The 23805-nt window shown below is 37.5% G+C and overlaps 1 protein-coding gene across 2 annotated transcripts in view; it reads left to right on the forward strand.

Annotated features, from left to right (window-relative positions):
• The window catches only part of LOC113406342 (probable ubiquitin carboxyl-terminal hydrolase FAF-X), a 183448-nt gene that overhangs the window by 23443 nt on the left and 136200 nt on the right, over window positions 1–23805 (forward strand). For both annotated transcript variants that reach the window (XM_026650666.1, XM_026650667.1), the window contains exons 6-13: window positions 5300–5415; window positions 5693–5944; window positions 6021–6159; window positions 8018–8170; window positions 11529–11633; window positions 13006–13212; window positions 18243–18379; window positions 20773–20906. In XM_026650666.1, the coding sequence (XP_026506451.1) occupies window positions 5300–5415; window positions 5693–5944; window positions 6021–6159; window positions 8018–8170; window positions 11529–11633; window positions 13006–13212; window positions 18243–18379; window positions 20773–20906 (1243 nt within the window). The remainder of the gene's footprint in view (window positions 1–5299; window positions 5416–5692; window positions 5945–6020; window positions 6160–8017; window positions 8171–11528; window positions 11634–13005; window positions 13213–18242; window positions 18380–20772; window positions 20907–23805) is intronic.

Raw genomic sequence — 23805 nt, forward strand, 5'->3', positions numbered from 1 at the left:
CCCCTGTTCGCAAAAGCTCCCTGGTCGCTTGTGCGCTGCTTTATAAACTAGAACGAGAGTAATCAGTGAAGGTGGGCTATTATCAGCAGGAGGGAAAAAAAACTTTTGTGGTGATAATCAGGATGACCCATTTCCAACAGTTGACAAGAAGGTGTGGGTAACAGTAGGGGAAAAAAATTAGCGTGGGGAAATAGGTTTTCTTTGTGTAATGACCCATCCACTCCCAGCAACCACACAACAAAAACACTAACCCAGGAACCTATCCTTGCAACAAACCCCGTTGCCAACTCTGTCCACATATCTATTCAGGGGACACCATCATAGCACCTAATCACATCAGCCACACTATCAGAGGCTCATTCACCTGCACATCTAGCAATGTGATATATGCCATCATGTGCCAGCAATGCGCCTCTGCCATGTACATTGGCCAGACCGGACAGTCTCTACGCAAAAGAATAAATGGACACAAATCAGATGTCAAGGATTATAACATTCAAAAACCAGTCAGAGAACACTTCAGCCTCCCTGGTCACTCGATTACAGACCTCAGTCACAATACTCCCAACAAAAAAACTTCAAAAACAGACTCCAACGAGAAACTGCAGAATTGGAATTAATTTGCAAACTGGACACCATTAAATTAGGCTTGAATAAAGACTGGGAGTGGATGGGTCATTACACAAAGTAAAACCTATTTCCCCATGCTTCCCCCCCCACCCCCCACTGTTACTGTTATGGGAGAGCAGCCCGTTGAAGCTAGCTGTTGGGGGCTTGGAACCAGGGTGGACCAGCAGCCCCCCATCAGCTCCCCGTTCCCCTAAGTTCCCTGTGCAGCGGCTGCCCAGCAGGCTATCAATTGCTGGGCAGTTCAGCTGTCCCTGTCCCCACTGCCATGTGCTACCCTCTGCCTTGGAGCTGCTCTCCGGAGCCTCCTGCTCGCTCTGCGGGGGGGGGGAGGGGAGAGGGAGAGGGGGAAGAAGGGGGCTAATGTCAGGGTGTCCCCCTCCCCCCTAGTCCTGCACCCTGCTTACCCCATCTCCATAGAGCAGGGATTGGACATGACAGGGCTCAGGACAGAGGCAGCAGCTGCTGTCTCAACTTCCTCATCTACTTAAAAAGGCAGTGTACTTAGTGTGGGGTCAGTGTACTTAAAGGGGCAATGCACATCTCTCTCTCTGTCTGCCATACTGTCTCCCCTCCCTCCATTCGTGCTGTCTTGTAGAGTGTGAAGCTACATTAACAACAATGGGTTAACCCTTGAGGGCTCAGCCAATTGCCAGTTCATCATTTAGCAGTAAGGCATTCCCTGGGAAATATCCCATCCTCTGACTTCACCATCTCAACAAAGTTTCACAATCATCATCGCTGTGTACCAATATTAAATTGTTTGTTTAAAACTTATACTGCGTGTGTGTGTGTGTGTGTGTGTGTATATAGTCTTTCGTCTGGTGAAAAAAATGTCCCTGGAGCCGAACCCCCCCTATTTACATTAATTCTTGTGGGGAAATTGGATTCACTTAACATCGTTTAGCTTAGTGGCATTTTTCAAGACCATAACTACAACGTTAAGTAAGGAGTTATTGTACTTTTAAATGTGTGAAAAAAGCCAGTTTCGAGAAGGACCTTCTATGGGAGGCAGGTAAAGCAATGTTTAGGGTCGGTTGATAAGCAGAATCTCTTTTAATAAAAACAAAAAACTGAAAAATGGAACATGAGATGGAGATAGCACATTCATATAGGCTTAAAATCATAAACAATTAGCTATTGTTAGGGGAAAACTGAATATCATGACCATAGACATCACTGAAAAAGCCCTCAAGTATAGAAAGCAGAAATGAAATGAAAAAGGAAATACATGTGGTAAGTTGTTGGCTGGAAAACCTGAGGATTAGAAACCTGGAGGCTTTCCCCCCGCCATTTAAAAATGATCAGCAACAGCTAGTTACTCTTTAATGAAATATGTACAGCTTTTGATGCTTAATAGAATAACCCCTATACTTCAGACACTCCACAGTCTGAAGGTATTTGAAAATATCTGTGGGTACGTCTACACCTAGCCGCTAGTTCGGCGGCTGGAAATAGAACTTCTGGGTTCGACTTATCGCGTCTTGTCTGGACGCGATAAGTCGAACCAGGAAGTGATCGCCGTCAACTGCGGTACTCCAGCTAGACGAGTGGAGTACCGCGGAGTCGACGGGGGAGCCTGCCTGCCGCGTGTGGACCGAGGTAAGTTCGAACTAAGGTACTTCGAACTTCAGCTACGTTATTCACGTAGCTGAAGTTGCGTACCTTAGTTCGAATTGGGGGGTAAGTGTAGACCAAGCCTGTAAGTAGCAGGTTTGCCACAGATCCATGAGATTCATAAGCAAACTCTGGATGCAGAAATTATATAGGAGGTGGTCATAGAGGCAATAGCCAGCAAGAAAAGTGGTAAACTTCATGGTTTTATGGCTATCCATCTTAATTTTACAAGGTATACAAGGAAGTGTTAGGAGGTCCTTCAAGGGATATGTTTAATACTGTTTTGTTAGGGAAAGATCTTCTTAGGGCTTATCTACATGGTGCCACAGTGCGTGTTGTGGGCATGTGATTTCTAAAACACACCATGTTGCACACTAGCTGGTCTGTGTAGTCCTTGCTGGTGTGCACAGTCTACACAGGCCAGTTAGTGCTTGACTTTGGTGCACTTTAGAATTCTCACCCCATAGTGTGCATTGCTGCACTGTGTATATGAGCCCTCCATCTATAAAGGACACCACCGTTGTGGGTTCTTTCTAAGGTTGGAAAAGATTGTACCACATGTAGTTATCTAATCATGATATAAAAATCTTAACAAAAATACTAGCTCCATGTTTCCTATCCAAACTGTTAGTTTACATACGTCTGGATCAAACTGGATTCATTAAGGGTAGGCAAGTGTTAGATAATGCTCATACAATACTTGAGGTCAGACTAGATGATCACAAGGGCCTCTTTTTGCCTTGGAATCTATTGAATCTATAAATCATTCATCGTGCCAGATCTTAAAACGATAATTTTATTTGATCACTTGACTCAGAAGGTGTTTGATAGGGATGGAGTGGAATATTTTATTTAAAAGTTTTGTTACCCATTGGCCCTTGTTTCCTTAAGTGGATTACTGGTCTTATTTCCATGCTAAAAGCAACTCTGGGAATTAATAGGGTTAAGTTTTCTCTGATAGTTTATATAGTGGAACTCAACAGGAGTGTCTGCGGCATCTTTTACTTTTTGCACTGGCCATGGAGCATTTTGCACAGAAGACAGTGGATAACTGATTTGTTACAGGAGTGTAAAACTGGAAGATGCCACAAAGTAGCGCATGGGACAATATTATTTTTAATTAAACCAAACACTTGCTTAACATTATAAGAAATTCATCTTTTGGAAAAGTGTCTGGCTTAAACTATGCTGCTAGCTGTATATTTGCCAGATTCAAAGAAGTCATTCCCTCAGAGAAGTATTGGGTGTAAATGAACAACACGTATAAGGGATCTGGGAATTCAAATTTCAACATAGAACATCTGTGTGATTTAAATATCAAATGTTACTTCATCAAACTAAAAATGATTTGAAATGCTGGGAAAACTGTGCAAATTCTTGGCCAGGGGAAATAACCATGGTCTAATGAACATTTTGCCTAGTTTATCTCCCCCCCCAAAAAAAAAAAACCAGACACAAATTTTCCTATAGTCATCCCAGATAGAAATAACAGGTATAGGGAGGATGATGGTATAATGTATACCACTGATGAACCAGAGTGGGCTAGCTGTTTCAAGCAATATGTGATTTTTCTCAAGCCAGCCAACTCAGATTGTGTGGTTTTTTTTGTTTTTTTTGTTTTTTTTTTGGCTTGGTGGAACTCTCATCTAGCCAAATGCTGGATCACCATTGAAGCAGAAAATAGTGGTAATGTGAATATTTATAGATTACTTGGATTATTAATTACATCCTCCATAAATGTGTACCTATCTGTTAGAGAACTACCCTTTAGTTTTGGGGTAGAATTAGAGATAAAATAAGTTTTTTGTTTTGTTTTTTTTTGTTTTGTTTTTTCATTGCCAGTGGCACACATTGCAAATAATACAGGCTTCAACTCAAATAATGAACTTGAGAGTTTCAAAGACTGAAAGTCTTAAAATATATTTGTTTAGCCAATTTACTAATAAGACATTTCTATCATTTTTAGAAATCAAAACAAACTTTAATTGATCTGCTCTTCCAGTAACTTCTAAGTTAAGCATAAGGTTTCTCATATTCTCAGAGAGACATGTTTATTATATAGGAAGCTAATTTGAGTAGAACCAATGGCTTCAGGATGAACAGGAAACAAACATTCCTCTGCATGCCCCTCCCCCAAATTAATGTCAGTTTTTGGTGATCACACAAGATGATCAGAAAAAGACTTGGAATATGATACATTTGAACTTTCATATGATCTGATGAGGGAAAAAAGGTTTGGTAGGCAAATGACCCTGGAAGAAAATGAGCTTTCATGTGGAAAAGAGGCAGTTTTGATTTGCAGTGCACAATAAGAGAAAATGTATTTTATAGTGTTTCAATGGTACCTCATACCAACAAGGTAAAAATAGATTGGGTAGGAATAGATGTTGGGGGAAAAGTGATTTTATCCATGTACATGTCCACGTATTAAATAATATTGGGAATGTATGTTATCATATATTACAATTTTTGGACATTTATTATCAAACGATTAATTGATTATCCTTCTGGGGCTTCCTAGTGCAAATAGTCTCACTCATGGAAATAAGTAATGGCAAAATTCTTGCCATATTGAAGTCAGTGGGAGTTTTTTTTTAAGTGGGGCAGATTTCACCTAATGAATCTTACATCTTGCTTTTTCAATTGTTAGTCAATATCTGCTAAATTAATTTGACCAAAATTAGAACAGAAACGCATTGCTTACTATTAATTTACTACTCAGAGTACATGTATATACAAACAAATTATATTTGACAAAGTTCTTTGAATAATTAATAGGTACAGTACCTGTGCTTTGATTTATTAATGAATAGACAAAATTACCTTTCTGCTTAAAAAACAAACACAACAACCCAGAAACAGCATGTCCTGGATTGTGTAGGATCATATGTAACTTGTTACCCTTACAAATAGAAAAACATGATTATATTTGTTGCATAATGAGTCTCTAAACAAAAGTGCATTTTATTTTGTAATGGCTAATATTGTATTTCTGGCACTTTATAATGGCAACAGTTTTTAAAAATGAGGAAGTAACTAATTTATTGTGTTGCAGGGTTGGTTAGTAGATCTCATCAACAAGTTTGGCACATTAAATGGGTTTCAGATCCTTCATGATCGTTTTATGAGTGGCTCAGCATTGAATGTTCAGATAATTGCAGCTCTCATCAAGTAAGTTTCTTAGAAAGCAGAGTCATTTTGGGATATGTTCATTGAAAATAAATGCAAATATTGAGCTAAGGATTTCAAGTATCCATTTATTTTTTCTCTTCTGAAAAGGGGTACTGTGATCTGCTATCAAGTATTGTTTACTTGAATGTCCGGAATCTGAATTACCTTTCATTATTTTGTTCACTTGTAAAAAAGTTTCCTGAACAAAATACTCTAATATCTTAATAAAAGTAGACAAGTATTCACTTTACATCTGATTTTTTTAATTGTTTTTTAGACCATTTGGACAATGCTATGAGTTTCTAACGCTACATACAGTGAAGAAGTACTTCCTTCCAATTATAGAAATGGTTCCACAGTTTTTAGAAAACTTAACTGATGATGAACTGAAAAAAGAAGCAAAGAATGAAGCCAAAAATGATGCTCTGTCAATGATAATCAAATCTCTAAAGAACTTAGCTTCAAGAGTCCCAGGACAAGAAGAAACTGTAAAAAACTTAGAAATATTTAGGTTAAAAATGATACTTAGGTAAGGCAATCTTTCTGTTGGAATGGTTATTTTTTTTGTATTTTTTTGCATTTCTTACACTTAATATGTCTTACAGATTATTGCAAATTTCCTCTTTCAATGGTAAAATGAATGCACTAAACGAAGTTAACAAGGTGATATCTAGTGTGTCATATTATACCCATCGGCATGGTAATCCTGAAGAGGAAGAGTGGCTTACAGCAGAGAGAATGGCAGTAAGTTTTTGTTCTTCTTACCTGAATTAGGTTAAATGACTTTTTTTCTTTAAATGTAATAGTAATTCTTCAGAGGTAGAGTAATGTGTACATATTGTGAATCCTCATTATCTGGTTTTATCCAAAGTCATGCAAATTAATCATCTTTATAATTAGTCACAGTAATTACTAGTGTGTCATAAGGGTTTTTATGGCTTTGCTGTTGACATTACTATATTTGTATCAGGATTGCTATTAAAATATATTCAGAGATTTATAAGAACTGCAAAAAATTATTTTCAAAGTGGATCTTATATACGAAGGTGTAACACAATTTAAAAAAATTTTTTTTTAAAATTGAATGTAAAAATAGATGTGTACTGAAGTTGACACTTTTGTACCACTATAATTAATATAAGATTAATTTATACAAAAATTCATGAGTAATTTCTCAGAGAAATGTTGATAATTTATAAAGAATTATTCAAATTCAATTTTGAAAGTGATTGCTCTACATGCTGGTCTTCAGTATGCATCCTAATTGTTTGACTGAAAAACTTTTTGTAGAATAATTTTGTGGTAACAGACTTTTATAAATTTAGATTTGCGGAATCTCTGAAATAGAACCTTTATCAAGTTCCAACATGCTGCATTTTAAGATGTAATTGCTTCAGATGTTTGCTTTAACGAGAGAGAGAGATTAAAAAATTCACATGCTTTCTGGGTTTAGTGACTTTTTTCCCTGCTGTGAAATTCATAATCTGTAGGAGGAATGCTATGGGGCAGGATTATGCAGCATTTGCGCTATATGTACTATACAAATAAATAAGGGCTCTTGCCATAACTGTGGGATTAGGTGTCTCAAGCAGGATTGACTCTTGTTAGGAATATTCAGTTTTTTTTACAAAAATAATGTGTTTATACTGGAAAATATAAAGTACAGATGATAATTGAAAAACCTTGTTTGTCCAAGTCTTACATGAGGTGCCAGATTGACTCTCTTCTAGTTATATAATCGAGTATAGCAACTCTGAAGAGATGGTCACCTTCGCTCATTCCTTTTTGGTTCTGGCACTCAGCAGACATTCTGCTGATGCCTCAGTCTGAACGAAAGAGCGGGACTACATTGTGTTCCTTGCACTATATCAGTGCTACTTTTTGAAATCATCTTAATTTTTATCTCCACTTCTTAAATCTTGCTTGAACTCTTTTTTTTCTCTAATTCAAGTAGAAGTTGAGGCATTTAAAGAGGTGAAGCTGACTGAAGAGTACCTTTTTCAGAATATAGCTTATTCCCTGATGCTTTCCAGTGTTTAATCATCCTCTTGTTATGTAATATGCTATGCTATAAGTGTACCAATTGAGTTACAGAAATGTTAGACCTGAGTCACTGAAATATCTTCAGTGACTCCAAGCTACTGAAAAAAAGTGTATCCCTGGAAAAAGTAGATGCTCAATCTTCCCCCTGTCCCCTTACATTGGAAGCTGTATGAGGATTTTTATGTTCAGAGTTCACAGTTTCACTTTGCTTGAAAAACATTTGTAGTGAAGTGTCCTTTTCCACTGAAGCTACAAAGCATGGGAATTATTGCTGATATTGCCTTCAGAAGACAGCTGCAGGAAAAAAATCTTATGTATTACAATGGGTAGGGTATCAGAATTGTATAAAGTACTGACTTGCTTTGATTTGGGGGGAGGGAGGTAGTATTGCATTCTAGGACTTGAAAGTGAAGTATAAATATCCTTTCCTTTTTGTGTGTTTGTCTTACCTTTATAAGAGACAGAATGATTTCTGGCTTACATTTTCTGCTTAACTATAATCTACTTTTTGAAAAAAATTCAATATTTTGAAATTGTATATATTTTAATTTAAAATTAGGAATGGATCCAGCAGAATAATATTTTATCAATTGTATTACGAGATAGTCTTCATCAGCCTCAGTATGTAGAAAAGTTAGAGAAGATTCTTCGTTTTGTCATCAAAGAAAAAGCCCTCACTTTACAAGATCTTGACAACATTTGGGCAGCTCAGGTAAGGAATTAAACTACTGCCTTGAGCAGGATTGATCTTACTTTATAGCACCTCTTGACAATTTTAAGTCAAATTCCATGCCATTTGTTATGTGGAATAAATGTTATCAAATAAGGAAGGAAGGTAATGGATTTCATGTAGAAGGGAGGGTGCTTTGAGATGGTGTTGCTGGTGGTGTGCATTGGTATATACAAAAAGAAATGGAGGAGGAAATCTTGAAAGCTAAATTTAGACTGCTAGCTAGACTCAAGTCCAGGATCTCAGACTGCCTTTTCAAATGTGCTACAAGTTCAATGGACAGGACTAACTAGGCAGGAGGTAATAAATTGTAAAGGCATGGATGAAAAAATGGTACAGAGAAGGAATTAATATTATGCGGCGTGTGATTCTAGATTCTCTAGCTTATCAGTGGACACAAGATGAGGCAATTAAAGATAATGGTGAAGTAGTGTAAAGCATTTAAAATGAATATTTTGGCCTAGTTTTACTGTAGAGGACAAGGGAAATTTCTTTTATGGACGGTGCTTTAATTTCCATTGAGAACACAGTACCATTTCCCATGAAGTCTCTAAGGCTAAAGCCTCGTCGACACTGAAAAGTTAAGCTGACCCAGCTATGTTGCTCAGGGGTGTGAAAAATCCATCCCCTTGAGCAATGTAGTTAGGCTGGCCTAGCCCACTGTGTAGACAGCACTAGGTCAAAGGAAGAATTCCTTGGGGAGGTGGATTACCCATGCTGATGGGAGAACCTCTCTCACTGGCGTCGGTAGTGTCTACAACGAAGTGCTATGATGGTGCAGTTGCAGCACTGTATTTGTGCCGCTTTAGCATTTAAAGTGTAGACAAGCCCTAAGAAGAAATTACTGGAACAAATGAAGTGCAATAAATCTGAGAGCCAAATGAGTATTCTGAAGCTTATAGGAAATAAAGTGTGAAACAGTGAATTCCAAACACCCGGTATAGCCATAAAACTAGTGACTGTTCTTGAAAGCTTGTAGTGTCACTAGTGTGCTCATCTTTATTTCTTTAAAAAAAAAAAAAAAAAGACAAAAGGAAGAGTCCAACAATGATACTGAGTCCTCACCTCGGTTCCAAGGAAACGGATTGAGTGTCCCGTTACAGCACTAGAATAAAAATACAGTGATAAGATCAAACCAGCACATGTTGTGGGGAACAGGGGAAATCATGCTGCTTTAACCTGCTAGGAGATCTAAAATATTTAGCTTTTAGTATAACATTTTCAAGTATCTCATGAATTCCTGCAGACAAAATTAGTTCATGTAGGTTTGGGGAGTAATACTGAAGTCTGCAAGCAAATACTAGTGCTCAATGGCAACAGATTGAGTTTCAGGGAAGTGTCATGAGGGGAGGGAATTGGTGTTGGGACCCCATCTTATTTTTCTTCTTTAATGATCTAGAAGTGGGAATAAACAGCATATTACCTAGAGCAATGGTTCTCAAAATTTTGTACTGGCAACCCCTTTCACATAGCAAGCCTCTGAGTGCACCCCCCCCCCTTATAAATTAAAAACACTTTTATATATTTAACACCATTATAAATGTTGGAGGCAAAGTGGGGTTTAGGTTGGAGGCTGACAGCTTGCAACCCCCCCCCCCATGTAATAACCTCCCGACCCCCAGTTTGAGAACCCCTGATCTAGAGGGTCACAGGGTTTATTGAGGTCTCCTTCTATTCCTTGATTCCCTCTCATCCCCTTCTATTTTAGGGACTCCCTGCACACCCCCCCCCCCCAGTCTTTATTTAATCCTGTGTTGATTGTGTCTCACAGTGTTTAATCCTGTGTCTCACAGTGTTTAATCCTGTGTTGATTGTGAGACACAATCAACACAGGATTAAATAAAGACTGGGAATGGCTGAGCCATTACAAACATTGAATCTATCTCCCCTTGTAAGTATTTTCACACTTGCTTCTTATCAAACTGTCTGTACTGAGCTATCTTGATTATCACTTCAAAAGTTTTTTTTCTCTTACTTAATTGGCCTCTCAGAGTTGGTAAGACAACTCCCACCTGTTCATGCTCTCTGTATGTGTGTATATATATCTCCTCAATATATGTTTCACTCTGTATGCATCCGAAGAAGTGGGTTGTAGCCCACGAAAGCTTATGCTCTAATAAATTTGTTAGTCTCTAAGGTGCCACAAGTACTCCTGTTCTTTTTGTGGATACAGACTAACACGGCTGCTACTCTGAAACCTGTCAGGAAAATTAAAATTACTTAACATTTGAGGTATTCAGCAGTATGACTGCCACAGTCATTCCCTTTTTTTTTTTTTTTTAAAATCTGGACCATAATATGAAAGTAAAAGTCACTGCATAAAATTTAGAACAAATACAAAGTAGTAACACTGCGCACCATATACTTTTAAGATATTGAATTGAGTATTGCAAGGGGTGCAGTGAAATACTGATGCCGAGTTTGCAAAGTAGTGAATTTCATTACTATTAATACTGAATGAGATTGACAGTATCTCTAAATTTTGTTTTCTAAGCTTTACAATTTACAATAATGGGTTAGTCTTGCAACTTTACATATTAATTTGAAATGTCTACTTAAAAAAATGCCATATTATATTATTCTATTGGTTCATCTAGTCAGGAATTCTCATGTTTGATAGGCATAGAACCCAAATAAGGCGTCTGTTTGTTTTAGCATTAAACCAGAAAAAAATTGGTTTCTACCTTTCCCACAAATCAAAATATCAACAATTATCGGTTAAGCCTCTGTCTTCTCCCCCCTCAATTTTAAAAAGTCTTTATATGACACTTCTCTTACCATGGCTGTTTTCTGATGTTGCACAGCTGATCAATGGGTAGGTTCACCTTTACAGTGCTGTCAGCCAATTTTTAAGGAAGGCCTTCAATTAGCCATTAAATATCCTCCCCTACCATATCAGGAAGAGTTCAAGACACAATATAGAAATATTGTATTTAAAATCCATTTAGACACAGAACAAAGCAGCATGATGAAACATGCATTGACGTGCAGGGCAGTTTGTTTGTTAGAAATATTTTAATTTTAGTTCTTTGCAGAAATCGTTATCTTCTACATAAAATTGTGAAAAACCTTGAAATTTTTGACCTACAGATTATTTTTAAACCCAGTCCCTCCATTAAGAATTTCACCTGATTTTTTTAACTTAAACTAACAAAATAGAACCAGACAATCAGATGTCCTCAGGGTAAGATATCTAGTTAAAGTGGGCAATGCTCTGGTGGTGGGGTAGTAATCCTTCCTACCCATTTCAGGTAATCATCTGACAGATTTGAAGCATTATATTTTACTATCTTTATCTTCGTATAGATAGTTACAAATGTTAATTTTGTTTCTATGACAGGCAGGAAAACATGAAGCCATTGTTAAGAATGTACATGATCTCCTTGCAAAGTTGGCTTGGGATTTCTCTCCTGAACAACTTGATCACCTGTTTGATTGCTTTAAGGTAACACTGCATTTTTTCAGCTGTTCTATTACTGTAAATACTGAATACAGTTAACTTGCCTTTAATGTACTGTATGTAGTAGGTTAGTATTTTGATTGTGCATAATCTGCTAAGAGTATTTTTATATATTCAAATTACCATAGTAGGACTCTTTAAATTGTCTATCATACTCTTTAGATAAATTCTGTGCAGTCTCCACAGACGGGGGACTTCCCGTTGCATGTAGGTATTAACATGGTTCTAACTTTTGTATATTGCTGTGCTGTTTAGAGCACACGATGGGATATTTTCGGGATATTTCTTCTGAAATAAAACAAATATTTAGACTATGGCATAGTCTACACTAGAAAATTAGGCTGGTTTAACTACATTGGTCAGAGGTATGAAAAAAGCACACCTCCGAGTACATTGTTAAGCCAACCTAAGTCCCCATGTGGACAGCATTAGGTCAACAGAAGAATTGTTGATCTAGCTACTGCCTCTTCGGGAGGCGGATTATCTACGCAGACAGGAGAACCTTTCCCGTTGGTGTAGGTAGTGTCTGCAGTGCAGCTGAGCTGCTGTAGCATTTTAAGTGTAGACATACCCTACTTGTTTTATTGACAACGTGCTTATCTGATTTTTTTTCAGCTAATGCACCTTCATTGCAACTTCAAGCTCAGTAAATTGAGTAAATTTTATTCCTTGAGCACTGTCACTTCATTCAGAAAGTAAATTTAAAAGTACAGCTATTTATAATTCCTTTTTTATAGTCCAGGGTCTTGTCATCTCTGGCTGCAGCCCCACTCTTGGCCCCGGCTCTGCCCCAAGCCCCATACTTGCCCTCAGTGGCCCGAGCCTTAGCCCCTTTACCACTGTCTGCAACGGGTCCCAAGACACGGTCCATCTCCCAGCCCCATCTCCCCTAGAGGAGGGGGCAGGCACAGTGTGAAAAGGGGGGACCACCGCAGTAGAGGGATGCTCATTGCTATCACACCCAACCACTAAAAGACTCATCAGGTATAGTAAATCTTTTCCCACAACACCAACTCCCTAACCCCATGTGAGACTTAAACCTGGTATTGAAAGGACTGAACATGCCCTCCTTCGAACCCCTGGCTACCTATTCACTTACATACCTCTCAGTGAAAATGGCCTTCCTTGAACCCCAACATTTCTTTTAATTCTCAAAAGAACTTTGTTGTACAACAGTAATCACTGAAATTTGTGCTCTTAATGTGTCTCTTCTTTTATGATTGACAGTTTATTAAAAATAAACGAGGAGGTTGTTATTTTTACAGTATTCTTTTGTAAGTGGACATGTCATAATGTATAAGAGCAAACTTAAATATCTGGTGGTTTTTCATTTTGAATGAAATTCTTTGTTGACCAGGCAAGCTGGACAAATGCAAGTAAAAAACAACGGGAAAAATTACTTGAGTTAATCCGTCGTCTTGCTGAAGATGATAAAGATGGTGTGATGGCACACAAAGTATTGAATCTTCTGTGGAATTTGGCACATAGTGATGATGTACCCGTTGATATCATGGACCAGGCTCTTAGTGCCCACATTAAAATTTTAGATTACAGCTGTTCACAGGTAAGAAATTGATTGGAGTTTTATTAGGACATAAGAACTACCATTCTGAGTCAGAACATGGTCTGTTTTGCCCAGTATCCTGTCTCTGACAATGGCCTGTACTGGAGCTTGAGGTGGGGTGTACAGAATAGGGTAGTTGTGAAGTGATCCACCCGGTCTTCCACTCCACCTTCTGATAGCCAAAGGTTTAGGGTCACGCGGAGTACGGAGTTGTGTCCCTAACTGTCTTGGCTAATAGCCACTTGACGGACCTATCCTCGGTGAACTTGTCCAGATTTTTTCAACCTAGTTTGGTCATTACAACATCCTATGGCAATGAGTTCTACAGGTTATTTGTATACTGTGTGGAAAAAGTAGTTCCTCTTGTTTGTATTAAACCCTTTTCCTGTTAATTTCATCCAGTAACCTCTGTTTTTTCTATTGTGGGAAAAGGTAAATGACACTTCTCTATTCACTTTCTCCACGCCATTCATAATTCTATAGACTCCTATCCTATTCCCTGCCTTAGTTGTCTCTTTTCTAAGCTGAACAGCCCTATTATTTTTAGTCTCACCTTGTATGGAAGCCATTTCATATCCTTAATCATCTTTGTTGCCCTTCTCTGAACCTTTTTGAGTTCTACAATATTCTTTGAGATGTGGGGACCAGAATTGTACACTGTATTCAAGGGGTGGGTGCACCATGGATTTATATAGTGGCATTATGATATTTTCTATCCCTTTCCTAATAGTTCCTAACATTGTTAGCCTTTTTGACCATTGCTGCTCATTGAGTGGAAGTTTTCAGAGAACTATCCACAATGACTCTAAGATGTTTCTTGAGTGCTAATGGCTAATTTAGAGTCCATCATTGTATATGTATAGTTGGGATTATTTTTTCCAATATATACTACTTTGCACTTAACAATATTGAATTTCATCTGCAATTTTGTTGCTCCGTCACACAGGTTTGTAAGATCCCTTTGTAACTCTGCAGTCTGCTTTGGAATTAACTCTCTTGAATAATTAAAAAATTGAATGTTATGTTGTTTGCAGACTTCGCCACTTCACTGTTCATCCCCCTTTCCAGTTCATTAATGAATACGGTGAACTGCCTGGGTCCCAGTACAGATTCTTGGGGGACCTCGCTGTTCAGCTCTCTATTGTGAAAACTAGCCATTTATTCCTACCCTTTGTTTCCTATATTTTAAACAGTTACTGATCCATGAGAGGAACTTGTCTCTTAACCCAGGGCTACTTAGTTTCCGTAAGAGCTTTTGGTGAGGCACCTTGTCAAAGGCTTTCTGAAAATCCTAGTACAATGTATCGAATGGATCACTGTTATCCATATGCTTGTTGACTTCATCAAAGAATTCTAATAGATTGGTGAGGCATGACTTCCTCAACAAAATTGTGTTTATCAATGTGTCTGATTATTCTGTTCCTTACTGTAGTTTCTACCAATTTGTCTAGTACTGAAGTTAGGCTTATTAACCTTTAATTAGCAGGATCACCTCTGGCGCCTTTTTAAAAAAAAATTACATTAGCTACTTGCAGTTGTCTGGTACAGAGGCTGGTTTCAGCAATTACATACTATAGTTCATAGTTCTGGAATTTCATATTTGAGTTCTTTCAGAACTCTTGGTTGGGTGAATACCATCTGGTCGTGGTGACTTAATACTGCTAAATTTATCATTTTGTTCTAAAACCTCTTTTACTGACACATCATTATGAAACAGTACTTCAGATATGTTGTCCAGAAAGAATAGGTCTGATGTGAGTATCTCCCCCACATCCTGTGCAGTGAAGACCAGTGCAGAGTTCATTTAGTTTCTCTGCCATGGCTTTGTCTTCCTTGAGTGCTCTTTTAACACCTTTGATGTCTAGTGGCCCCACTGCATGTCTGACAGGCTTCCTGCTTCTGTTGTACAGTAAAATCTCAGAGTTACGACCCAGTCAACCACACACCTCATTTGGAACTGGAAGTATGCAATCAGCAGCACCAGAGAGAGAGAGAAAAAAACCCAAATACAGTACAGTGCTATATTAAATGTAAACTACTAAAAAATAAAGGGAAAGTTTAATAAAAAAAAAAAAATTGACGAGATAGGGAAACTGTTTCTGTGCTTGTTTCATTTAAATTAAGATGGTTAAAAGCAGCATTTTTCTCTGCATAATAAAGTTTCAGAACTGTATTAAATCAATGTTCAGTTGCAAACTTTTGAAAAAACAACCATAATGTTCGGTTCAGAGTTACAAACAACCTCCATTCCCAAGGTGTTCATAATTATTTCACTGTTTGTGTCTTCAGCAAGCCGCTTCTCGTATTCTTTCTTGGCATGCCTTCTTATACGTCTACATATTTCTTGCCAGAGTTTGCTCCTTTCTACTTTCCTTATTAGGATTGGATGTCCAAATTTTAAAGGATGCCATTTTGCTTCTGATGACTTCCATTACATTGCTGTTTAGCCATGCTGGCATTCTTTTGGTGGTCCTACTCTCTTTTTGACTTGAACCTCTCTTATGGTGTTAAGTAGTCTCCATGGTGCTTGGAGGCATTGTACTCTTGTGACTGTTCTTTTAAATGTCAATCGTCCTCATTCTTGTGTAGTTCACCTTTTTAAAGGTTAAATGTTACTGTGATGGGTTTTTTTGATGGTCCCCCTCTCTCCCCTACTAGGATGTTTAATTTAATTACATTATGGTCACCATTACCAAGTGGTTCAGCGCCTCTTGGACCAGATCCTGTGAACCACTTAAGACTAAATCAGGAAATGCCTCTCTCCTTGTGAGTTCCAGGATAGCTGCTTCAAGAAGCAGTCATTAATGGTGTCTAGAAATTCTATCTCTGCATAATGCCCTGCAGTGACATTCACCCAATCAATATGAGGATAGTTGTAGTCATCCATTACTGTTGCGTTCTCTGTTTTTGTGGCCTGTCTAACCTCCATTAGCATTTTACAGTTACTATCACCATCCTGGTCAAGTGATTGGTAGTATATTCCTATTGCTATACTTTATTATTCAAGGATGGAATGTCTATCCATAGAAATTCTGTGGTACAGTTTGATTCATTTAAGATTTTCACCTTATTTTACTCTGCTTTTTTAACATATAAGTGCCATTAATATTGTAAAATTATCCATTTATACTGTCTTTTCATTAAAACTAGGAGGACATGGTGTGATAGCACAAAATGCTGTCATGCACAAGATCAGTGTCCTGGTACATCCTCAAAGCACTCTTCAAGCAGATTGTAGTGTGACATTTTTTGAAGGTGACATGTTTTGGGGTTTAATAAGACGGTGTTGGTTGTATTGATTTGTCTCTACCTCATTGCAACAAATGGTGTCCAGAGGCATGGTGTAATGGCATGGGGGTCACCCACACCTACCCCCTGGGATCAGGCATGGTGCCACAATTTCCCTTCAACTGGGGTATAAACAAGTCCAAGTATGCCTTTTGGTATTAAAGGTAATTAAAAAGCACCCTCTTCACAGTGTGTCATTTATTTAATAGAAAAAGGACAATATGAATACATAAATGAAACTCATCTGCTCCACTGGAAACTCTACTCCTCTGGGGTGATCAGTCTTAGGTGCTCTGTAGCTAGACACACATCACGATGAATACCCTGCCTGGAGCTTAGGCCTCTGCCAGGTGTTGTGTCGGATACTACTTTTTCCCTAACCGTTAGTCACTCTTTGTTGAGCAAGTCCCTAGTAGCTCTCTGAGAAGGTTCACGCCCAGTTCATTCTCCTGGGCTGCTAAGGTCCCTTGCCTGGGAACAGTTTCTGTCTAGGTCTGTTCCTCTTTCTCTTTGAGCCTCTGCTCACCAGGGAGGCATCACTGGAAGTAGCTTCTTAACCAGCTATCTTGAGGATTGTCTCTTCTCCGAGCTTCCTGTGTTCTGGGGCTCTTGACTGAGCTCTCATAAGCCTTTATTAGGCTCAAGTGTTCCTTAACTAATTAACTGCTTCACATTCATCTGGGTTGGTTCATTCTTTTTAGCGGAGCCTGTCACAGGTAGGCTGAGTGCCTGACCTCCTCAGAGCTCAGTTACCCTATGACACATGGTAACATGAGGGCTGTCACTTTGGGAGTAAGAGGTGGTCCCCAACTAAATTTGTGGGGGGCGGGAAAGGCATTTCCTCTGATCAATTTTAAATTTGTTGCCTTAGTTTCATGGCTAATCCTTGACTCTTTATTGGAAGATACAGGAGATAAATGGGAAGCACCTAATTGACCATTTATTCTTAATGTTTTCTAAACTAAATAGTCAATTTTAAAATCTCTCAAGTTTTTACATGCCTCTATAATTTCATTGCCCTTCTCTGGGTCTTCTGTATTGCTATATCATTTGTGAGATGAGTTAGTCAGAATTGAATATAATCCATTTAAAGGGGTAATATTAATTTGACACATTTTCAGTATTATTCTCTATCCCTTCCTTAATATTACTTGTACCAAAGTATGTCATACTACATATTCAGTATTTGGGAGTCGCTAATCCTTCTATGTGCAATGGCACTTAAGAATATTATTAGCACAGCCTTTGGTTTCTTCTCTTTTCAGGAAAAGATACTGAAACACTTGTTCTTTGGCCTAGTGAGGCCAAGCTTCTAAGCATGATTACCAAAATCAGCACCAGTTCAGATGCACCTGTTGCCAATATCCATTATCAGCATCTGGTAATTTTTCTAGTGTACTCAAATCCTGCAACTAGTTTGATTCAGGGCAGACTCCAGGCAGGTTTGTGGAGATGCAAAGGGGAAAGGACAAATTTTAAAATTCATGGAACTAATATGTAGAATGAACGAACTGCAAATTATGGATCTGTTACACCATTGAAGTCTTCTGCTGATGCCATGAGCCACTTGGGCTTCCCTCTTGTGATTTGAAATTTCAGAGCTCAATAAAATTAGTCTGATAGTTCAGTTACTTGTTTGTTCTATATTTATGCATGCACATGGATGGAAAAATAAAAATGGATAAAGCAGCTTTAATTTGGATTTTTGATGTATACTAAACTGTGAAAACTTGCTTTTTAAGGATCGGGATACTCAAAAGATCCAGTGGATAGATCGTTTTATAGAAGAGCTTCGCACAAATGACAAATGGGTCATTCCTGCACTGAAACAAATTAGAGAAATTTGTAGTTTGTTTGGTGAAGCACCACAGAACTTGAGGTAAGGAAGTAATGTGAATGGGGTAGAATTGTGGACAACGTTATAGTTTTTTATAAAATAGGATAGGTGATGAATTTTATATTAAGTTGAAGCTTGTTTTTTTTGCTCTTAAAATACATGTTAATATGTTTGTGTGTGCCTGAATAAACCCTTTAAAAATTATTGGATTTAAGCATTCAGGCGCAAGAATAAATCATTGTTGACTACTTTGTTACTTCAGGTGTATATAGACTGTTAAACTGAGATGTTACAATCTCCTAATTACTCTCTCATTTAATATGATTGGAAGAAGGATGGGGTTATGGTTAAGTCACAGAAAATTTCTACCTGTGACATGGGCTTCCTGTGTAACCTTGAACAAGTCAGTTCATATCTGAGTTTTTATTCTTTAGCTGTTAAATGGGGATGATACTTCCCTTTCTCATAGTGATAATGAAAGTATAAATTCATAGTTTTTGACCTTTCTGAGGATAGAGGCCATATAATTACCTAATTAGAAACACACAGCTCAATTACTTTAGGGATTTTTGTTGATGCAAAATGATGTTTTCGGGGGAATTCTTGACTTCTTAATAAGTTGTCTAAGAAAAGCAAATTGGAGATTACCCAGAAATGTCCATTAGTTAAAATTCTCTAGTTGTAACAAATTGGTTCTTTGCTTTGCTTTTTTCTATTTCATCATGCTTTTCTGGAATAAAAGAAAGTGAAAGCTTAGCCAAAATTGTTTTTATGTATTAACTGTTAAATGGGATCTGTTGAAATTAACAAGCTTAGTTTCAGTTACTCCATGTCTCTCTTTACAAAAATCTGATTCCTCAAAACTGAAAATTTCAATACTTGTGCTGAACTTTCTGCAAACTCCAAAGTTTGTGCTTGTGTATGCATGTTCCACTGTTTGTTTCTTTGTTTTACCTGAATAGTTCTGTGAGCAGGCAGAGTATTCAGTGTTTCAGTACCCTGTCTGCTTACAGGAATGGATAAGACTGAAAAAATAGAGGGATGATGTGCATATTTGCAACAGATGACAGCATTACTTTTTTGTTGTTGATGGGTTGTCGTCTTATGGAATTGTGGTAATATTGCATTCCTGGTTTTGGAAAGTTACTCTTATCCTTCTGCATTGAGTAATGTTTTAAAACTTTATATATATGACAATTTAAACCTTAAAACTATCAATTTACATAATATGTTTTATACATGTCCCAGCATTTTTTTTGAAGGTCAAAAAGATGTTGGGTCTGTTGAAAAATTTTTCCATGCCTTGAAGAGTTCAGTAAAATTTCATGTGGAATCCTGTCCAATCAGGGAATACAGCCAGTCTAGCTTGTTGGCATACTGTTTTAATTGGATGCTTTCTGTCAGATACTCAATTCTTAGTGAAGCTCACTCCTCCAGTTCCTTAGTTTTGAAGGAAATCTCAATATTGCAACATAAGATGATGATTCTTTAAATTCCCAGTGTAGAATTTGAAGAAGTATAAGGCACTCAAAGCAAGATTTCTCCTCATGGTACTGTGCACCTGGAGCCCACGAGTTAGAGGAGATTTCTTCTGTGTAGAGGAAGATTTATTAGTCAGAAATAATTTATGAAACTTCTATCTTTTGAGAAGTGATTATCAGCTAATCTTCACAAAATGTTAAGGAACTTTTTTAGCCCAGTACCAGTGCTGTTCAGTTAACTGGAGTTTCCCAATAAAAAATCAGTTTGAAATAGTGAGGGCTTTTTCAATTCTTTAAGTCTTCTGGGTTCTGATAACTTTAGACATTGAAGCTATTGGAAGTTTGTAATCCATGAATTTGTATTAACTATAATGTTTGACTACTCTCGTTCATTCTTAAAAATATTCAAGAGACCAAATAACTGAACTTAGCCATATTTACTGTCTAAAGACAAAGCAGTACAGGTATATATATCCTTTTGCGAAACAATTCTGATCTCACAGCATGTTCATCTTACACAGAAGTTGTTTCAAAAATACACATTTCAGCTAGTAGTGTATATATTACGATTTTACAAATTAGAAAACTATTTACATGCCACTAAAATCCAGCCCACCGGTTTGTAACAAGTTCCTTAACTTGTTTTGTTCTGTACTTTTAAAATTTCTGTTTTGGATACTACATTCCAAACTAGTTGCCTGTCAAGGTACCTATTATAGGACATAAAACTAATCTATTTTGCATTTGACAGATTTTGTATTTGCTACTGCTAAAGCTGATTTCAGCTTTGCAAAGTACTGTGGGATATACTTAGCAAGAGTGAACAAGAGTAATCATAATACCATTCACATACAACGCTTTGTGCTAACATATATTATATAATGTGTAATAGATATTAATATGATGTGCAATACATATAACACATTTACGCTAACATTTGTGTATTAATTACAGCCAGACTCAACGAAGTCCCCATGTGTTTTACCGCCATGACTTAATCAATCAACTTCAGCACAATCACGCCCTAGTTACTTTGGTTGCAGAAAATCTTTCTGCGTATATGGAAAGCATGAGACAGTATGCTAAAGGTAAGTTATATTTTTGCTTCCTAAATCAAGTGTTTCGTAATTCCAATTGAAAATTGGTGTTTAAAGCAAAGTATTGCTAGTGGGGCAAAAAAGAGAGTGTTTATTTCACTTTCACAGGTTGTTAGATGTTGGAGGCCTACACGTGTATATCAAGCCAAAACAAATAATGAAATGTAGATTTTAAGATTACTTTTCGTAAATGTAAATATAAAAAACCAAATGCATTTTGTAGTGGAACTTGGAAAGTGGCAGTCCCATTGCTCGTATTTACTTTCAAGTTGAAGATAACCCTTCTATGCCCTGCTTAATTTGTGATAGTGATTTTTATGGAAAATGTTAAATTCTGTCCCACTTGTAGCTTTGTGTAAATCTCATAATTCATTATTACAGAGGGCGTTGGTAGTAACCCCTATATTTAGGTTGCATAACACTTTCCATTATAAAATATTCTTAGTATTTTGTTTTGAGAAGCTCTAACACCTCTGTTTTTCACAGCAAGCATTGGAAATTTGGGAGGGAGAAAGCCCTGAGGCCAGAGAAGTGCTATTTATTGGTTACATGAAATTCTGTTCATTTAGCTGTTATAAACTTCTGAAAAAACCTCCTTTTTCTGTTGCTTGCTTTGTCAGTATGCCAAAATAATAATGAATATGAACATATTCCACTCTCAGGCCAATCCCCTGCAGATTATTCTGCATTGGGAATCCCAAGAGCAGGCAACCTAGTCGCTGCTGTACAACTGTAGCAGGGGTGAGGAGGTGAAGAAAGATGGGCCAGGTTATCTCAACACTCCCCAGCCTGCCCTGTATTCAACACATGAAACTGGGGCACATCCTCCACCTTGTTGGCACCACGTGGGGCAGGAACTCTCCCCCACAAACAGAGGGTGAAATGGGGAAAGAGATCTGAGCTAGGTGCCCTGCTTATCCAACATACGGGCCCAGTCACCCATTTTGACCCCAGGATTTAACAGCCTGCGAGCTTAATGTAACTAGCTGTGTCGCTCAAATGGTAGATATCTGCTGCAGTGTTGAGTTCAGGATTCTAACTTTACTGATGATACTTGATGGGGGAAGGGAGGTTGTTATTACAGCTGCACATCAGAAAATTGTTTCCTTTGATATAACCCCCCCCCCCCCATTGAGAAATTACATACAAAATAACTGTTAAAAGGAGGTTACTCATGTTGCACAGACAGCCTTAATTCAGGCATTTCCTAACTCTTCAGTGTTTGACTTTGTAATCTAAAGAGCTCAGCTCTTGGAGTTGTGCTACTATCCAAGATTTACTTCAGCTTATTTTCACAAGGTCTTGAGAGCAACCTTCATTTAAGAGACAAGGAGATGCACAGTCAGTTTGTTTTTTCTTCATCTGGTGTTGCCTATTTTAAGTGATTATTTATTATAGCGCTGCAGTAGTTAATGTAGAGATGGCACTTCCATTCTAATAGCTTATTTTCAATTGTTTATAACTTTATCAAAATTTACTGTATGTACTGACATAACTCAGGCTTTGTCTTGCCTAGAAAAGTGGAGTGGGATATGTGCTAGTCTTTGCACATAAACCTTTATAAAAATGGGTGTGGCACTTTTAAAGTTACCTGAATATTTAGGTTGGGGGGGAAGAGATGCGTGGCTTCTTTCCTAAATAAATAAATAAATAAATATTTATATATTTATATTTATATTTTGGATAACTGAAATTTAGGATAATATATAATCCTGAATGAGGACAAACTATGTAAAATCCCATTATTTTCCAGCAAGGAAAAGATAAGAATGTTGAAAACATACCATTCTCAGGATGTCCAATGTGTTAGTTTCTTAACTTCAGACTTCCACTGGAGGAATGTACTGAATATTCACAAATGCAGATATTTGACAGATTATACTTGTCTAGAACTAAGAGGAGGAATGGAGAAGAGTACCATTACATTTATTTCACAGGAACTTAATGTTTTATATGAATAGCTTAGCTCTCTTAAAACAATAACACTTTTTTTCCTTTTTAGCTTATTAGTACAAAGGTTCACAGAATTATAACACTTACTGGGTAACAAATGTTCCGGATATGTAAATCTTGTATATGTTCATCCCAGGATACATACATTTTAAATAATAGTAAAAGTTGCAATTAATGAAACAGCTTGAAATTAGGGGTCAGACCATTCTGAATAGGGCTGATCTTGTCAGATTTTTTAAAAAGCCAAGTTGACCTCTTTCAGTAATTGGATGAGGAGACCTCCAAAGACTTTTTTTTTTTTTTTTTTTTTTTCATTTTTTTTGCACCAAATTTAAGCCACCAATTTTTATTGAAGTTTTTTTTGAATTCTTCCTTTATTTTTTTTTTTTTTTTTTTTTTTTCCTTTCTTGGAACACATTCTGTGCACCAAACTTAAGCCACCAATTTGTATTGAAGTTCTGTTTGAATTCCCCCTTCAATTTTTATTTGTTTTATATCATTGGTGGTGCTGACAGCAATGCCTATAGTTAAGGTTGTCTAATACTTTCCTGTATAGGGCTGTTTCCAGTTTCATATAACTTTGCCAAACTTCAACTATTTACGCTGAAATTTTTTTGTGCCTGGTGTCTTCCTTGGGCTGAACATTTTTGGAAAGTTTCAGCAAAAATAGTTCAGCCGTTTCTGAGAATGAAGTTGAGGAGAAATTGTTTTCCTTATGTTAAGTGGGAAGCTCTAGGGCCTCTGTGGTTTGGAGCAGGGACTTGGAATTTGGCAGGGAGGTTCTTTTTTACTTTCCCTGTGAAAATCCACCCAAATTTGGCCAGGTTGTAAACCTATGAAAATCACTGTCTGCCCAGGCTCAGTGGGGGGATGTTAGAAGAAGGGAGACTCTCTTCTGTGTTTTCAGAGTTCCCCTGCTGGCACCCAGGCAGCATGG

The sequence above is a fragment of the Terrapene carolina genome, unplaced genomic scaffold, assembly GCF_002925995.2.
Source record: "Terrapene carolina triunguis isolate 2854851 unplaced genomic scaffold, T_m_triunguis-2.0 Scaffold26, whole genome shotgun sequence".
In the NCBI taxonomy this organism is placed as follows: domain Eukaryota; kingdom Metazoa; phylum Chordata; order Testudines; family Emydidae; genus Terrapene; species Terrapene triunguis.